The following is a 16,094-nucleotide window of genomic DNA, read 5'->3' as shown; positions in this document are numbered from 1 at the left end:
GTGGCACATTTAAAAAATGTAAAATTACAACTAATTAGTATTTGGGGTGAAAGTAATTAGTCATAAATTGATTTTTGTTGTAAATATGCGTGACAGGATTGTTACACTGAATGACATTTTAGTGCGTCTCTTCTGTAAATCAGGGAAAAATGTATGATGTTTATTTTTTGCTCAGAAAAACAAAAACAAAATTGCAATTGCATTAATTTTGGGGGGGGGGGATAACAACAATTTAAAGCAGTATTACCCTTATTGTTTTTATGCTTAAACCCTTTTTCGTCTTTGACCCATGCATAAAAAACAGCTTTCAAGACCCTGAAAGTATTAAGTGCAATTAACAAATCATCAAATAACATTAAATATGAAGTGTCTGTATAATGCGTTCTTTTATGTTTGTTTTATGGAGACCTTGTCTAAACAGGCCAATAAGTCCATCCAGGTTTCCGCAATTCCACGATCGCTGAATCCAACGCAAAATAAACAAAAAGCCCAATTTCACCGCAAAAATGAAGGTCTCACAAAAAACTGAATTATAATTATCTAACTGAATTATCCTTATGAAAGTTGTAATGCATAAGGATACAGATGCTGCGCACGTGATGTCATTTTGATCGTAAAAATCACACACGAAAAAAATAAAGCAATAAGCCCCAAGAAGCCATGGTTTACAGTGAATTTATAACAGCTAAGGGGCGTTGTTCGCGGAGTGCCTAAAACCCCCTTAGCTGTTATAAATTCACTGTAAACCACGGCTTCACGAGGCTTAATGCTTTTATAAAACGGTTATTCACATATACGTAGTAAGGTTTCACAGAATAAAACGGAGCAAATAAAGTGTAATGATATTAATAAAAACAGTATTCTTCCACCAAACAATGTAGTTCCTCAGAAACAGTTGTGGTTGCAACAAAGTGGTTGCCGAGCAACACACAAACGTAAACAAAGGTGTATGTTACTTTGTAGAGTCATTTACAACAGCTTCGAACGTGGCTCAGCCAATCAGAATCAAGCACCGGAACTCCCCGTTTTATAATGTTCCTTTTGTATGCAGTTTTTAAGTCAAAATAAAGTTGAAATTGGCTGATAGCATTTTTTTTTTTTTTCACGATTTCTGTAGATATCGCAGTATACTGTTATCGTAAATTCTTTTGGCCGTGATAATCGTGTAGTGAAAGTCTGATATTGCGACAGCCCTCGTATTAATGATGCAGAATCCATCAGTAACGGAGCTGTAATGACAGTGGCGTTTGTGTTTCAGGTTCGGGACACTGACGGTGGACGTGGATCGGATGTGACGCGCTCGCCTCTCTCGGATCATCACAGCACAAATCACAAACTGTTAGTTGTACATATGAATAGAATGTAAATACACGTCTTAAACTTTACGTCACGCCATTATTTTAATCCTGCGTTAGTTCTCTGAATGTGAACATTAAACTAGAGTTGCTCTTAAGCCCAAATAAGTGATTTTATTTCTGTTCTCGTCATGAAAGTGAAGTACATCCATCATTAGATCCGTAAGCATGTGTGCGGTTCGGAAACGCTCCTGCTCGTGTGTGTGTGTGGGTGAACGTTACTGAACGACCTTCAGTGTGAATGAAAGCGCATCTTAAACTTTACGTCACGCCATTATTTTAATCCTGCGTTAGTTCTCTGAATGTGAACATTAAACTAGAGTTGCTCTTAAGCCCAAATAAGTGATTTTATTTCTGTTCTCGTCATGAAAGTGAAGTACATCCATCATTAGATCCGTAAGCATGTGTGCGGTTCGGAAACGCTCCTGCTCGTGTGTGTGTGGGTGAACGTTACTGAACGACCTTCAGTGTGAATGAAAGCGCTTGCACTATTTATAGACATTAATGTGTGTTTCTCTAAATGAGTAAAAGAACCGCTGAGTTCTGATAAAACCATTGTGTTTCTTATTTCTCACAGCTTCACCTTCCTTCACACCACATCTGTACCCACAATGCTTTGCTTCTGCTCACAGACATCTTCATATAGTTCCGTGTGACCAGACCGTATGATTGACGGCTCATGATGCCACACACAATCATGGCACCCACGACCGGTTTAGCTGATTATATCACACGTACAGCTTATTCATGACACGCAGCTGCTCTAAAACCACCACAAACTCTTGACGCTTGGGGTCAAAGGTCAGCTGTTTCAAGAGTCTTTACAGAGCATCTGAAAATGTGGTTTTAGAAGCCATCGTCCACCGCTCTGCATCTCTGATGATGCAGCGGTCCGTCGCCATGACAACAGACACAGAAGCACAACCTCTGCTAAGATGCTGTTGCCAAGGCAACACACTCAATAGCTTCAGCGTGACAAACATCCACTCATATAAGGACACTAACAGATGTGTAAAACGTGACCCTCATTTACATACGTATTCACGAACGTCAGAAGGGATAAATAGACTGAACATCAGTTCATCTACAGTCACCAACCACCAAAGGTCCTCTTATAGTAAACACACTGCTCTACATTGAGGAGCAAACGCCTAATAAACACGTTATGTAATGCATTAATGATAATGTACTATATACTATATGTAGCATAAAGGACAAGATAATTAACTAAACATTACTACATTAAACATTAACTAAACGTATACTAATATAATATGCAGAAATGTCTGTGTAGATGATAGAATTTCACTGGCTCAATATTAAAACAATCAGTGAGCAGCCAATTGTTCCCACGAGAAAAACAGCTAATAAACATGCTAAATAATGTACTAATGAAATTGTGATGAATGATAGTAAGAGTTTCCTGCTACAGCAATCAATCAAATAGACGCAAAAATAGTTGAATGAGAGAGAACTTAAAGGAAGACAAGTAACCTGGATTGATCATTTATAATAATAATATACGAATTCGTGTTTTTTATTACATATTTTTGCAGTTACTCATGTTTCTGTGCTATTATAGTAGAAACGACGATCTAATTAAATAATTACAATTCTAATTAAATAATTTACAGTAATAATGAAACACACACACACATATATATATATAAACTAAACAATTACATTTGCACAATTACATCTGTAGAAAGCACATACTATGTGGTCAAAATGACCCTAAAATGCTAAATAATATGCCTAATCAGGGATAGTAAAGATCCATTTCCAATGCATAAACATAAAATAACATTTTAAGTTTGTGAAAATGAAAATTTTAAATAAAGTTAGAAAATGTTAAAAAATATTTGTTAAATCAAGTTTTATTTATTTGTTATGTTCTCATAGTTATTGTTTGAATTTTGTCGTGTTTTTGTAAAGTCATAATTTTGTTAGGCCTATATTGCTGTTTTAATCCATTTGCAATAGTTAATATTTAGCCTACTATTTTTCATTGTGTGATTTTGTATAAAAATTAGGTTCAGTTTGATCCTCAGGCATCATTATCATTATTAATTATAATATATGTAACCAAGTAAAAAACAAAAACATACAACAACGTTTTTTAATTCGTAGATAATCACAAGTGATATTTCAATGATATAATATTACACCATTAATATCATATCATAATATAATATAATATGTAAATGTTTGCGTGATGATTAGTACTTTAGAGCAGTGTTTCCCAACCGGGCTGCCGTGTAAAAAATCATTTTTTAATCTTTTTAAATTGCTAAAATGTTCAAAAAAGCATCTATTATATAATATCCAATTCTGATGTCGCTCACTTATGTTATGCTCACGTGTTCTGATAACAATAGCTTTCTAGGACTATGTTGTACCGAATATCTATACTTTTCAAATTATCATATCGAAGTTAGAAATTCAAATATTGTGACAAAATTAATTTTGTAGGGTGCCACAAGTTTGTTAAAATTTCCAAAGGGTGCCGCGACTAAAAAAAAGGTACTGCTTTAGAGGATAGAAAATATAATTGGCTCAGTAATGAGTGCGCGCGTCCGCGGGACTGATGAGAGTGCGCGCGTCCGCTGTTCTGATGAGAGTGCGCGCGTCCGCGGGACTGATGAGAGTGCGCGCGTCCGCTGTTCTGATGAGAGTGCGCGCGTCCGCGGGACTGATGAGAGTGCGCGCGTCCGCTGTTCTGATGAGAGTGCGCGCGTCCGCGGGACTGATGAGAGTGCGCGCGTCCGCTGTTCTGATGAGAGTGCGCGCGTCCGCGGGACTGATGAGAGTGCGCGCGTCCGCTGTTCTGATGAGAGTGCGCGCGTCCGCGGGACTGATGAGAGTGCGCGCGTCCGCTGTTCTGATGAGAGTGCGCGCGTCCGCGGGACTGATGAGAGTGCGCGCGTCCGCTGTTCTGATGAGAGTGCGCGCGTCCGCGGGACTGATGAGAGTGCGCGCGTCCGCTGTTCTGATGAGAGTGCGCGCGTCCGCGGGACTGATGAGAGTGCGCGCGTCCGCTGTTCTGATGAGAGTGCGCGCGTCCGCGGGACTGATGAGAGTGCGCGCGTCCGCTGTTCTGATGAGAGTGCGCGCGTCCGCGGGACTGATGAGAGTGCGCGCGTCCGCTGTTCTGATGAGAGTGCGCGCGTCCGCGGGACTGATGAGAGTGCGCGCGTCCGCTGTTCTGATGAGAGTGCGCGCGTCCGCGGGACTGATGAGAGTGCGCGCGTCCGCTGTTCTGATGAGAGTGCGCGCGTCCGCGGGACTGATGAGAGTGCGCGCGTCCGCTGTTCTGATGAGAGTGCGCGCGTCCGCGGGACTGATGAGAGTGCGCGCGTCCGCTGTTCTGATGAGAGTGCGCGCGTCCGCGGGACTGATGAGAGTGCGCGCGTCCGCTGTTCTGATGAGAGTGCGCGCGTCCGCGGGACTGATGAGAGTGCGCGCGTCCGCTGTTCTGATGAGAGTGCGCGCGTCCGCGGGACTGATGAGAGTGCGCGCGTCCGCTGTTCTGATGAGAGTGCGCGCGTCCGCGGGACTGATGAGAGTGCGCGCGTCCGCTGTTCTGATGAGAGTGCGCGCGTCCGCGGGACTGATGAGAGTGCGCGCGTCCGCTGTTCTGATGAGAGTGCGCGCGTCCGCGGGACTGATGAGAGTGCGCGCGTCCGCTGTTCTGATGAGAGTGCGCGCGTCCGCGGGACTGATGAGAGTGCGCGCGTCCGCTGTTCTGATGAGAGTGCGCGCGTCCGCGGGACTGATGAGAGTGCGCGCGTCCGCTGTTCTGATGAGAGTGCGCGCGTCCGCGGGACTGATGAGAGTGCGCGCGTCCGCTGTTCTGATGAGAGTGCGCGCGTCCGCGGGACTGATGAGAGTGCGCGCGTCCGCTGTTCTGATGAGAGTGCGCGCGTCCGCGGGACTGATGAGAGTGCGCGCGTCCGCTGTTCTGATGAGAGTGCGCGCGTCCGCGGGACTGATGAGAGTGCGCGCGTCCGCTGTTCTGATGAGAGTGCGCGCGTCCGCGGGACTGATGAGAGTGCGCGCGTCCGCTGTTCTGATGAGAGTGCGCGCGTCCGCGGGACTGATGAGAGTGCGCGCGTCCGCTGTTCTGATGAGAGTGCGCGCGTCCGCGGGACTGATGAGAGTGCGCGCGTCCGCTGTTCTGATGAGAGTGCGCGCGTCCGCGGGACTGATGAGAGTGCGCGCGTCCGCTGTTCTGATGAGAGTGCGCGCGTCCGCGGGACTGATGAGAGTGCGCGCGTCCGCTGTTCTGATGAGAGTGCGCGCGTCCGCGGGACTGATGAGAGTGCGCGCGTCCGCTGTTCTGATGAGAGTGCGCGCGTCCGCGGGACTGATGAGAGTGCGCGCGTCCGCTGTTCTGATGAGAGTGCGCGCGTCCGCGGGACTGATGAGAGTGCGCGCGTCCGCTGTTCTGATGAGAGTGCGCGCGTCCGCGGGACTGATGAGAGTGCGCGCGTCCGCTGTTCTGATGAGAGTGCGCGCGTCCGCGGGACTGATGAGAGTGCGCGCGTCCGCTGTTCTGATGAGAGTGCGCGCGTCCGCGGGACTGATGAGAGTGCGCGCGTCCGCTGTTCTGATGAGAGTGCGCGCGTCCGCGGGACTGATGAGAGTGCGCGCGTCCGCTGTTCTGATGAGAGTGCGCGCGTCCGCGGGACTGATGAGAGTGCGCGCGTCCGCTGTTCTGATGAGAGTGCGCGCGTCCGCGGGACTGATGAGAGTGCGCGCGTCCGCTGTTCTGATGAGAGTGCGCGCGTCCGCGGGACTGATGAGAGTGCGCGCGTCCGCTGTTCTGATGAGAGTGCGCGCGTCCGCGGGACTGATGAGAGTGCGCGCGTCCGCTGTTCTGATGAGAGTGCGCGCGTCCGCGGGACTGATGAGAGTGCGCGCGTCCGCTGTTCTGATGAGAGTGCGCGCGTCCGCGGGACTGATGAGAGTGCGCGCGTCCGCTGTTCTGATGAGAGTGCGCGCGTCCGCGGGACTGATGAGAGTGCGCGCGTCCGCTGTTCTGATGAGAGTGCGCGCGTCCGCGGGACTGATGAGAGTGCGCGCGTCCGCTGTTCTGATGAGAGTGCGCGCGTCCGCGGGACTGATGAGAGTGCGCGCGTCCGCTGTTCTGATGAGAGTGCGCGCGTCCGCGGGACTGATGAGAGTGCGCGCGTCCGCTGTTCTGATGAGAGTGCGCGCGTCCGCGGGACTGATGAGAGTGCGCGCGTCCGCTGTTCTGATGAGAGTGCGCGCGTCCGCGGGACTGATGAGAGTGCGCGCGTCCGCTGTTCTGATGAGAGTGCGCGCGTCCGCGGGACTGATGAGAGTGCGCGCGTCCGCTGTTCTGATGAGAGTGCGCGCGTCCGCGGGACTGATGAGAGTGCGCGCGTCCGCTGTTCTGATGAGAGTGCGCGCGTCCGCGGGACTGATGAGAGTGCGCGCGTCCGCTGTTCTGATGAGAGTGCGCGCGTCCGCGGGACTGATGAGAGTGCGCGCGTCCGCTGTTCTGATGAGAGTGCGCGCGTCCGCGGGACTGATGAGAGTGCGCGCGTCCGCTGTTCTGATGAGAGTGCGCGCGTCCGCGGGACTGATGAGAGTGCGCGCGTCCGCTGTTCTGATGAGAGTGCGCGCGTCCGCGGGACTGATGAGAGTGCGCGCGTCCGCTGTTCTGATGAGAGTGCGCGCGTCCGCGGGACTGATGAGAGTGCGCGCGTCCGCTGTTCTGATGAGAGTGCGCGCGTCCGCGGGACTGATGAGAGTGCGCGCGTCCGCTGTTCTGATGAGAGTGCGCGCGTCCGCGGGACTGATGAGAGTGCGCGCGTCCGCTGTTCTGATGAGAGTGCGCGCGTCCGCGGGACTGATGAGAGTGCGCGCGTCCGCTGTTCTGATGAGAGTGCGCGCGTCCGCGGGACTGATGAGAGTGCGCGCGTCCGCTGTTCTGATGAGAGTGCGCGCGTCCGCGGGACTGATGAGAGTGCGCGCGTCCGCTGTTCTGATGAGAGTGCGCGCGTCCGCGGGACTGATGAGAGTGCGCGCGTCCGCTGTTCTGATGAGAGTGCGCGCGTCCGCGGGACTGATGAGAGTGCGCGCGTCCGCTGTTCTGATGAGAGTGCGCGCGTCCGCGGGACTGATGAGAGTGCGCGCGTCCGCTGTTCTGATGAGAGTGCGCGCGTCCGCGGGACTGATGAGAGTGCGCGCGTCCGCTGTTCTGATGAGAGTGCGCGCGTCCGCGGGACTGATGAGAGTGCGCGCGTCCGCTGTTCTGATGAGAGTGCGCGCGTCCGCGGGACTGATGAGAGTGCGCGCGTCCGCTGTTCTGATGAGAGTGCGCGCGTCCGCTGTTCTGATGAGAGTGCGCGCGTCCGCTGTTCTGATGAGAGTGCGCGCGTCCGCTGTTCTGATGAGAGTGCGCGCGTCCGCTGTTCTGATGAGAGTGCGCGCGTCCGCGAGACTGATGAGAGTGCGCGCGTCCGCTGTTCTGATGAGAGTGCGCGCGTCCGCGGGACTGATGAGCGTGCGCGCGTCCGCTGTTCTGATGAGAGTGCGCGCGTCCGCGGGACTGATGAGCGTGCGCGCGTCCGCTGTTCTGATGAGAGTGCGCGCGTCCGCGGGACTGATGAGAGTGCAAATATAATTGGCTCAGTAATGAGTGCGCGCGTCCGCGGGACTGATGAGAGTGCGCGCGTCCGCTGTTCTGATGAGAGTGCGCGCGTCCGCGGTTCTGATGAGTGCGCGCGTCCGAGAAACTGATGAGAGTGCGCGCTCGCGCGTCCGTGGATCCGCTTGTCTCTCGGGTAACGCGACTGGATGCCGTGACTGATTTGTGACTCTGATGAAATATAAAGAAACACGTTGATGATGATGATGATGATGATGATGATGATGATGAAGAGGAAATAAGCGATCCGAGGAGAAGAAGAAGCGCGTTCATGTCAGGAGCAGAAACTGAGGTGCGTTTCCATCTGATGAAAACAACACGACAGACAGGAGAATGAAATCTAGACATTACTGACGCGTTTTATTGATGCTCGACATCCACTGGCCTAGAAGATCCGAACATCTCACAGGAGATGCTTATTTCATATACGGTCACGCGTTATTCATTGACGGTTTTGAGCTGATATTTAGTTGATATGATCGTCACAGGCCCTCAGATGTTGATATAAACTTGCGTTTTCTTCAGCGAATCTCGAATGAATCATGAATCGTTTGGGTTTGTCTTGAATCGCGTACAGCACGGAGACGTCTATTTGACGTCTGCATTACATCTGCAAGACGTGTTTTTTTAGAGCGTTCGCTCATCTGTCTATAGAACGTTTCCTATCAGATGCCAAATAGATGTCTTTAAGATTTAGAATGCATGTAAAACTGACATCTTAAAGACGTCTGTCAGATGTTTGTACACAGCAGATGCTTTCCAGATCTTTAACAGACGTCTTGCAGACGTACGTGTGCTATCTGGGATGTAGTCAGGGTTACATGAACTACAGCAGCCACCAGAGTAAACATCGCACACAGATCAGCACAACACACGCATCCTAATGAATGTCTCTGGAGGAACATCTTCAGCATTCGGTCTCTGAAGGTTTTAATTGAATTTCTGCTTCAGCTGGAGCTCTCTGGAGGATTCAGATCTAGAACCGAACGATTTCGTTTACAGGGTTTCTGCGGGACTAAAGGAGGTCTTAATTCGCGGTGATTAAAGGTCTTAAATCAGAATTCATGAAGTCATGACATTGAATGTTGCCCCTGATAGCACGCGTACATCTCGGAGACATCTATTTTACATCTGCAAGATGTATTTTTTTTAGAGCGTTTGCTCATCTGCAATACGTCTATAGGACGTCTCCTATCAGATGTCAAATAGACGTTTAGAAGATGTCTTTATGATTTAGAAACTGACATCTCACAGACGTCTGTCAGATGTTTGTACACAGCAGATGCTTTCCAGATCTTTAACAGACGTACCTGTGCTATCTGGGGCATGCACTGCAAAAATTAATGTTTTGTTTTCTAGTACAAATATCTAAATAATCAAGATTGTTTTACTTAAGATGCAAATTGGAGATATAATGTCCTGTTTTCGTAGAAATGGTACGAAAATTAAATAAGTAGCTTATGCTTTAAACAAGAACATATATCTGTCACCCAGATAGCACAGGTACGTCTGCAAGATAAAGATCGCTTCATCTGGAAAGCATCTGCTGTGTACAAACATCTGACAGACGTCTTTAAGAGGTCAGTTTCACATGCATTCTAAATCATAAAGACATCTTCTAAACGTCTATTTGACATCTGATAGGAGACTTCCTTTAGATGTATTGCAGATGAGCAAACGCTCTAAAAAACACGTCTTGCAGATGTAATGCAGATGTCAAATAGATGATCAGGGCAATGAGGTATGAAAACATTTCCCTTTGAATTATGATTTTTTTTGAGCCCATTGACCGAGCATAAACTCAATCATTTCTCATAAAACAAGACTTCTTAAATCATTTTGCTCTCAAGTGAGTGCATCTTGATTTAAGAATTTGCACTGGAAAAGAATACTTTTTTTACCGAATTAAAAAGTAAAGATCTGTTGGATGTTCTTCAAACTTTGAAGCATTGCTAATAAAAGACATTTACACATCATCAGTGCTGTATGGAATGAGAGCAGATGACTGATGCACCTTCAAACCTTCTTTGTTTGTGTAAAATTGAAAAACTTGAAAATAAGAGCTTAATTCAATGGGAACAACAGCTGTGGAGACATGTTTTGATGCGTTTTGCAGCAAAAACAATCTGTGAAAAACCAAAAAAGCCCAGCGCTAGACGACAGTACAGCAGATACTTGCATAAAATGATATAAATATCAGTTGACGCCCTATATCTCCAATAATATGTCACAGATTGAAATGATCCAAACATATAATCCAGTGCTGATTGAGAGATGAACAAATATAAACGCTCCTCAGAAGATGTGATGTTTCGGAGGCTTGGGAAGATCAACAGTGAAAGTAAAGCTTCTGGAAACAAACGCTCCTCAAAAGATCCCGATGATCAGATTTGAGACGCACTGATTTTTCCCCCCAAAAAAAAGATTGATGGAGAATCAAGTAAATCCGAGCTGCTTCACTCCAGTAAGTGTTCATCTGGAAATATTATTATTAAAGCTATTCTCACCTTTACTTGATAAAAATCAGATTTGACTGCAAAAAAGACTCGTGAAGCTCGAGCTGAAGGAGGACGTTTGAACAATTATACTAAAAAACTATCAATCAGACGACAGAAGCATGGAGTAGATTGTGTGCGACAGGTTTTACAGCAAAGTTTGATTATTTAGAGGCCTTCACATTATGAAACACTTCAATCTAATATTAAAAATCATTGATTTTACACATGCTTGATTGTTTATATCGTCACAAATGGAACTATATTATCGTCCAGCTTAGCAACAATATAGCATGAAGATATTAAAATATTATAAACATCATGATTGTCCGTAGAGCTGCTTTGAAACACAGTGATTTAATTGTACCTGTCGTGTCTTTCAGCTTTGATCTGACACAGAGAGGGCTAATGGTGTACTTCCTGTCCGCGGAGGGCGTAAAGCCCTCGTTCCACTCCGCTGTCCTCTTTAACCCCGCCATCAATGGTTCCTCCACGCCGACACCCGTCATCTGCCGTCTGGACGCCTCCTCGTCTGCCACCTCGCTCCAGAGCAACGTCTCGCTGACGTCATACGACCTGTCGCCGGCGGAGGTCACGCTCCTCGGCCTCGTGTTTGGGGTGTTCTGGGTCATATCGGTGCTGGGAAACTCGCTGGTGTGTCTGGTGATCCATCGGAGCCGCAGAACCCAGTCGACCACCAACTACTTTGTGGTGTCGATGGCGTGCGCGGATCTGCTGTTGAGCCTAGCCTGCGCGCCGCTAGTTCTCCTGCAGGTTTCCGCGGGTCACTGGCCTCTGACCGCAGCCGTGTGCAAAGCCGTCCGCTACCTGCAGCATCTGTGCCCCGGAGTCCAGGTCTACGTGCTTCTGTCCATCTGCGTGGACCGTTTCTACACCATCGTGTATCCGTTGAGCTTTAAAGTGTCGCGCGAGAAGGCCAAACGAATGATTCTGGCGTCTTGGCTCTTCGACGCCGCGTTCGTATCGCCGTGTTTGTTCTTCTACGGATCGTCGGCGTCGCAAAACCACTGCGACTTCTTCCTGGCGGACAGCTGGGACGGGTTGGCGTACGCCGTCGCGCATCTTCTCCTTGGTTTCTTGGTGCCGGCGCTGCTCATCGTGTCCTTCTACCAGCGGGTGGTGCGCTACATCTGGAGGATCGGCGCTGACGGGCGAACAGTGCGCAGGACCATGAACATCGTCCCCAGGACGAAAGTCAAAACCATTAAGATGTTTCTGATGCTCAACGCCATGTTTCTCCTCACCTGGACGCCATTTTACGTAGCGCAGCTTTGGCACCCGAAGGAAACGGCGGGCCCAAGCAGACGGTCGGCGCTGTTTTTCGTCGCCGTGGCCTGGATCTCCTTCAGCTCCACGGCGTCCAAACCCACGCTGTACTCCGTGTACAACGCCAACTTCAGACGCGGCATGCGAGAGATGTTCTGCATGTCGTCAATGAAGTGTTACCGCAGTAACGCATACACCATCACCGCCAGCTCGCGGATCGCCAAAAAGAACTACGTGGGCGTGGTCGATCTGCCCGTGCCGGCAAAGACGCTCATCAAAGACTCGGTTTACGACACTTTTGACCGGGAAGCAAAGGAGAAGAAGTTAGCATGGCCTATTAGCGCTAACCCACCCAACACATTCGTATAAAGGCTCAGAAATTAACGTTAAAGAGATAGCTTGCCCAAAAATGAAAATTCTGTCATCATTTACTCACCCTTCAAGTTGTTCCAAACCTGTATGAGATTCTTTCTTAGGAGCCGTTCACACAGAACGCGTTTTTCCATTCCAATGCGCTACTTTTTTTGTAGTGTTTTTCTATGTAAACGTGCTAGATGGACGTGTATGACCGATGCGCTCGTGTCTTGCGTCTTTTGCAGCGTCGCGCCGCGTTTTTACGATGCCGTGTCAAGTTAAAAGAATTTCCACTTTTACACGCAGCGCTGCTCATCAATGTCAGTTCCAAAACAGTGGACCAATCAGAAGACTCAGGAGGCGGGGCAAGCGTTGCCAGCTTTTGTTTACAGTAGCAAGTTTGCAACTATTTTATTTGACGGTAACATGGCGGAGGAGGTGTTTTGCGCTGCGTTTTTTTTTTTAATCATTCCTGAGCGCCGCGTCATGCATTCTGTGTGAACAGCCCCTTATAGAAGATATTTTGAAGAATGTTGGTAGCCAAACAGTTGATGGTCCCCATTGACTTACATAGTATTTTTGAAGTCAATGGGTACCAGCTGTTTGGTTACCAACATTCTTCAAAATATATTCTTTTGTGTTCAGCAGAAGAAACTCATACACATTTGGAACAACTTGAGGGTGAGTAAATGATGACAAAATGTTCATTTTTGCGTGAACTATCCCTTTAACTCATTATAATGATACGCGGATGAGATCATTTTTGAGTGAACTGTTGCTTTAACTGCCGTTGCACCACGACCACACACAACAGAATCAAAACCACTAAACTAAATCTGTTGAAATGCAAAAAACGTGGTGCTAACTAGTTCGGATACACACTGATGACATGGAGGACAACTACAAAACACCCTTATAGTCACTGCTGTGATCCAGTGGAAGGAAAGCGCTTGAACGTCATGTGTTCTTCTGTTCGTGTTTCTGGTCAGTCTGTGATCATACGGTGGCCTGGAGGCGCCAAACAGGGTTTATGTTAATCTTCAGAAGATGCGTTTGTGTTGTTTTGTGCCTGTAGTTACAGATAAACGTCGTCTCATAGTTTTTGTGTGTCGTTTCATGATGCAAGACAGACGTGTGTCCCTGTGATTTTACAATTAAACATTCTGTACGATTCAAATGTAAGCCACTGTCTGAAATGTATCAATGTATCTGTTAACTGATGGACTGGAGTGCTGTGGATTACTTGTGGATTATTGTGATGTTTTTATCAGCTCTCATTCTGACGGCACCCATTCACTGCAGAGCATCCATTGCTGAGACACTGATGCAATGCTACATTTCTCCAAACCTGACGAAGAAACAAACTGAGAGTGAGCACATTGTCATTTTCGGATGAACTATTGCTTTAAAGCTGCACATGCAAACTAATCAAAATATTGTATTCCCACAAACTGTAATAATGAACCAATTAGAAGATTTCAGTCAGTCTTTTCGGTATGATCTTCATATTACTGAGCCGAACTGACTGAACCTGATGAAGACTCATCGTCCGCTGCTCAGTGTGACATTTCCAGCACAATTTCTGCATGTTCAGTGTTGGATGACGACGCTCTATTGTTATTCGGGATGAAAGCGAAGGGCTTTAATGAAACACGCACATCATAATGAGATTTCATATTGAGAGCGAGGACAATGAAAGCGTTTGTGCAGCTCTGGATTCTGACCCCCAAGTTTGTAATATATCACAGGTTTGATCTGAGCACTAGCACTAAATGAGCTCTAAACATAAACTGAAATGAGGCAAGACAAGAAGATTCAGATAGGTACATGTTTTAATAAGACGGTTATCGTTAATAAGCATCATCCTGCTACAAATTACAATCTACATATTATACACGCCATATAAAAATATATTTGAGCTCTAAACATAGATTATGCCAGCCAGAATAGAGAGTCACAAGGAAACGTGCTGAAGGCCAATGAAAGTGTTTCACGTTCATTAAAACTTGAACTTTTCACAAAACACTTCTACATCTGTGTTTGGGCCGATCAACACTGATGAAATAGTTTGACATTCATTACATGTATTCAGATCGTAACTCATCTGTGCTGAAATATTAGCTTTCTGTTTGTTTGTTTTTGGCAAACCTGCCAAATAAAGCAGAAAGATGAAACTCAAATACAGTACAAAAATTAGAGCTTTGAAGGAAAGTGCTTTAAGTTTCAGTTAGTGAAATAAAAACATGATCAACAACAAACATGGAACAAACTCTATTTGTACAAGAGAAGTATCTTTCAAATGTCGTAAAGTGCAAAGAGCCGAGCGAGAGATTTTAGCAACAGCTCGTCTTATAACGTCTGTGTCTAAAGGTTTAATGGATTAAACTCATTCTAACACACATCAGAGTGATGAATCATCACATGCTAGCAAACTCTCCTGTCTGTTTGCAATGGAAGCTGGTTTCTACCATGGGATAAAGGAATTTAAAAAAAGGTAATTGTGAGTTTTTATCTCAGTTCTGAGAAAAATTGGGAATTTCCGGATATAAACGTAGAATTCTCCAGAGTTTACATATTGCAGTTGGTTTTTGTTTCCATCCAAAAAAAAAAAAAAAAAGGTAATTGCAACTTTTTATTTAATAATTCTGACTTTTTTTCCTCACAATTGCAAGTGAACTATTTTGAATTAACATCTCTTAATTCTTTGTTTATATCTCACAATTCTGATTTTTTCCCCCTCAAAATTCCGAAAAAAGCCTGAATTGTTACATGTAAACTATTTCAAATAATGAAATAAAAAAGGTGCAATTAGCTTTTTTTTTTTTCATCCATTTACTTTTTTTTTTTGCCAGGCTTCCACAGATTGAACTCAGGAACGCTGGAATCCTTCATCACAAATGATTTGGTACCAGAACGGTTCCAAAATAAATACATAAAGGAAGAGGAAATGTTTTCGAATCACACAGAACGTTCACACAACAACACAAAAAACTGAACGTGAACCACGTCCGCATACAGACGCAAATCGACAGGAATAACTCTCTAATGTCTGAATTGTCGTATTAATGTGAATGCAAACAGAAAAGCTTATTTGTGACCCTGGAGCACAAAACCAGTCAAAAGGGTCAATTTTTCGAAATTGAGATTTATACATCATCTGAAAGCTGAATAAATAAGCGTTGTTAGGATAGGACAATATTTGGCCGAGATACAACTATTTGAAAATATTTCAAATAATTGAGAAAATCACGACACACATTGGCCCAGCTAACCAATCACAGCACACACTGGCCCAGCTAACCAATCACAGCACACACTGGCCCAGCTAACCAATCACAACACACACTGGCCCAGCTAACCAATCACAACACACACTGGCCCAGCTAACCAATCACAACACACACTGGCCCAGCTAACCAGTCACAACACACACTGGCCCAGCTAACCAATCACAACACACACTGGCCCAGCTAACCAATCACAACACACACTGGCCCAGCTAACCAATCACAACACACACTGGCCCAGCTAACCAATCACAACACACATGGGCCCAGCTAACCAATTACAGCACATTTTGTATTTCAGAAGGCGGGCCTTCATTTGATACAGGAACTATTTGAGCCGTTCATGCCAGACTGGGGAGAGAGCTGTTGTAATAATCAGGGGTTAAAGCAAAAAAAAATCCTGAGCCTGAACTTTCTTCCGGGGACGGGGCAGCACATGCAGCATGCAATGACTGTGGCAACTTTAACATTTGAAAGGATACTATGGCAAAGTTATTGCTTTCTTTATTCAAACTGATTTTTTTTATGAATATATGGTTGACCTGAACAATGAAAGCTGTATCATACACTTGGAATGAGCTATATCACCGCTTATCGACTCTAGGGGTGTGACAATACACTTAGCTCACGAGATGAG

The 16,094-nt window shown here is 46.6% G+C and overlaps 2 protein-coding genes across 6 annotated transcripts in view; both read left to right on the top strand.

The window, feature by feature from the left end:
* LOC107710078 (serine/threonine-protein kinase TBK1-like) overlaps positions 1-1,907 on the top strand; it is a 23,364-nt gene extending 21,457 nt beyond the window's left edge. For all 5 annotated transcript variants that reach the window (XM_016514785.1, XM_016514781.1, XM_016514784.1 and 2 more), the window contains one exon: positions 1,259-1,907. In XM_016514785.1, coding sequence (XP_016370271.1) covers positions 1,259-1,295 — 37 coding nt within the window. In that variant the 3' untranslated portion in view covers positions 1,296-1,907. The remainder of the gene's footprint in view (positions 1-1,258) is intronic.
* Positions 1,908-8,127: 6,220 nt separating this feature from the next.
* On the top strand, positions 8,128-12,252 carry LOC107710070 (probable G-protein coupled receptor 19). The gene is made up of 2 exons (XM_016514768.1): positions 8,128-8,326; positions 10,913-12,252. The coding sequence occupies exon 2, from the start codon at positions 10,938-10,940 to the stop codon at positions 12,183-12,185; it is 1,248 nt and encodes a 415-aa protein (XP_016370254.1). The 5' UTR covers positions 8,128-8,326; positions 10,913-10,937; the 3' UTR covers positions 12,186-12,252.
* Positions 12,253-16,094: the final 3,842 nt, after the last annotated feature.

Source organism: Sinocyclocheilus rhinocerous, unplaced genomic scaffold (genome assembly GCF_001515625.1).
Source record: "Sinocyclocheilus rhinocerous isolate Xijiao unplaced genomic scaffold, SAMN03320098_v1.1 scaffold1589, whole genome shotgun sequence".
NCBI classification, from domain to species: domain Eukaryota; kingdom Metazoa; phylum Chordata; class Actinopteri; order Cypriniformes; family Cyprinidae; genus Sinocyclocheilus; species Sinocyclocheilus rhinocerous.
The sequence above is the reverse complement of the archived record's forward strand: the minus strand, read 5'-3'. Positions and strand labels throughout refer to the sequence as shown.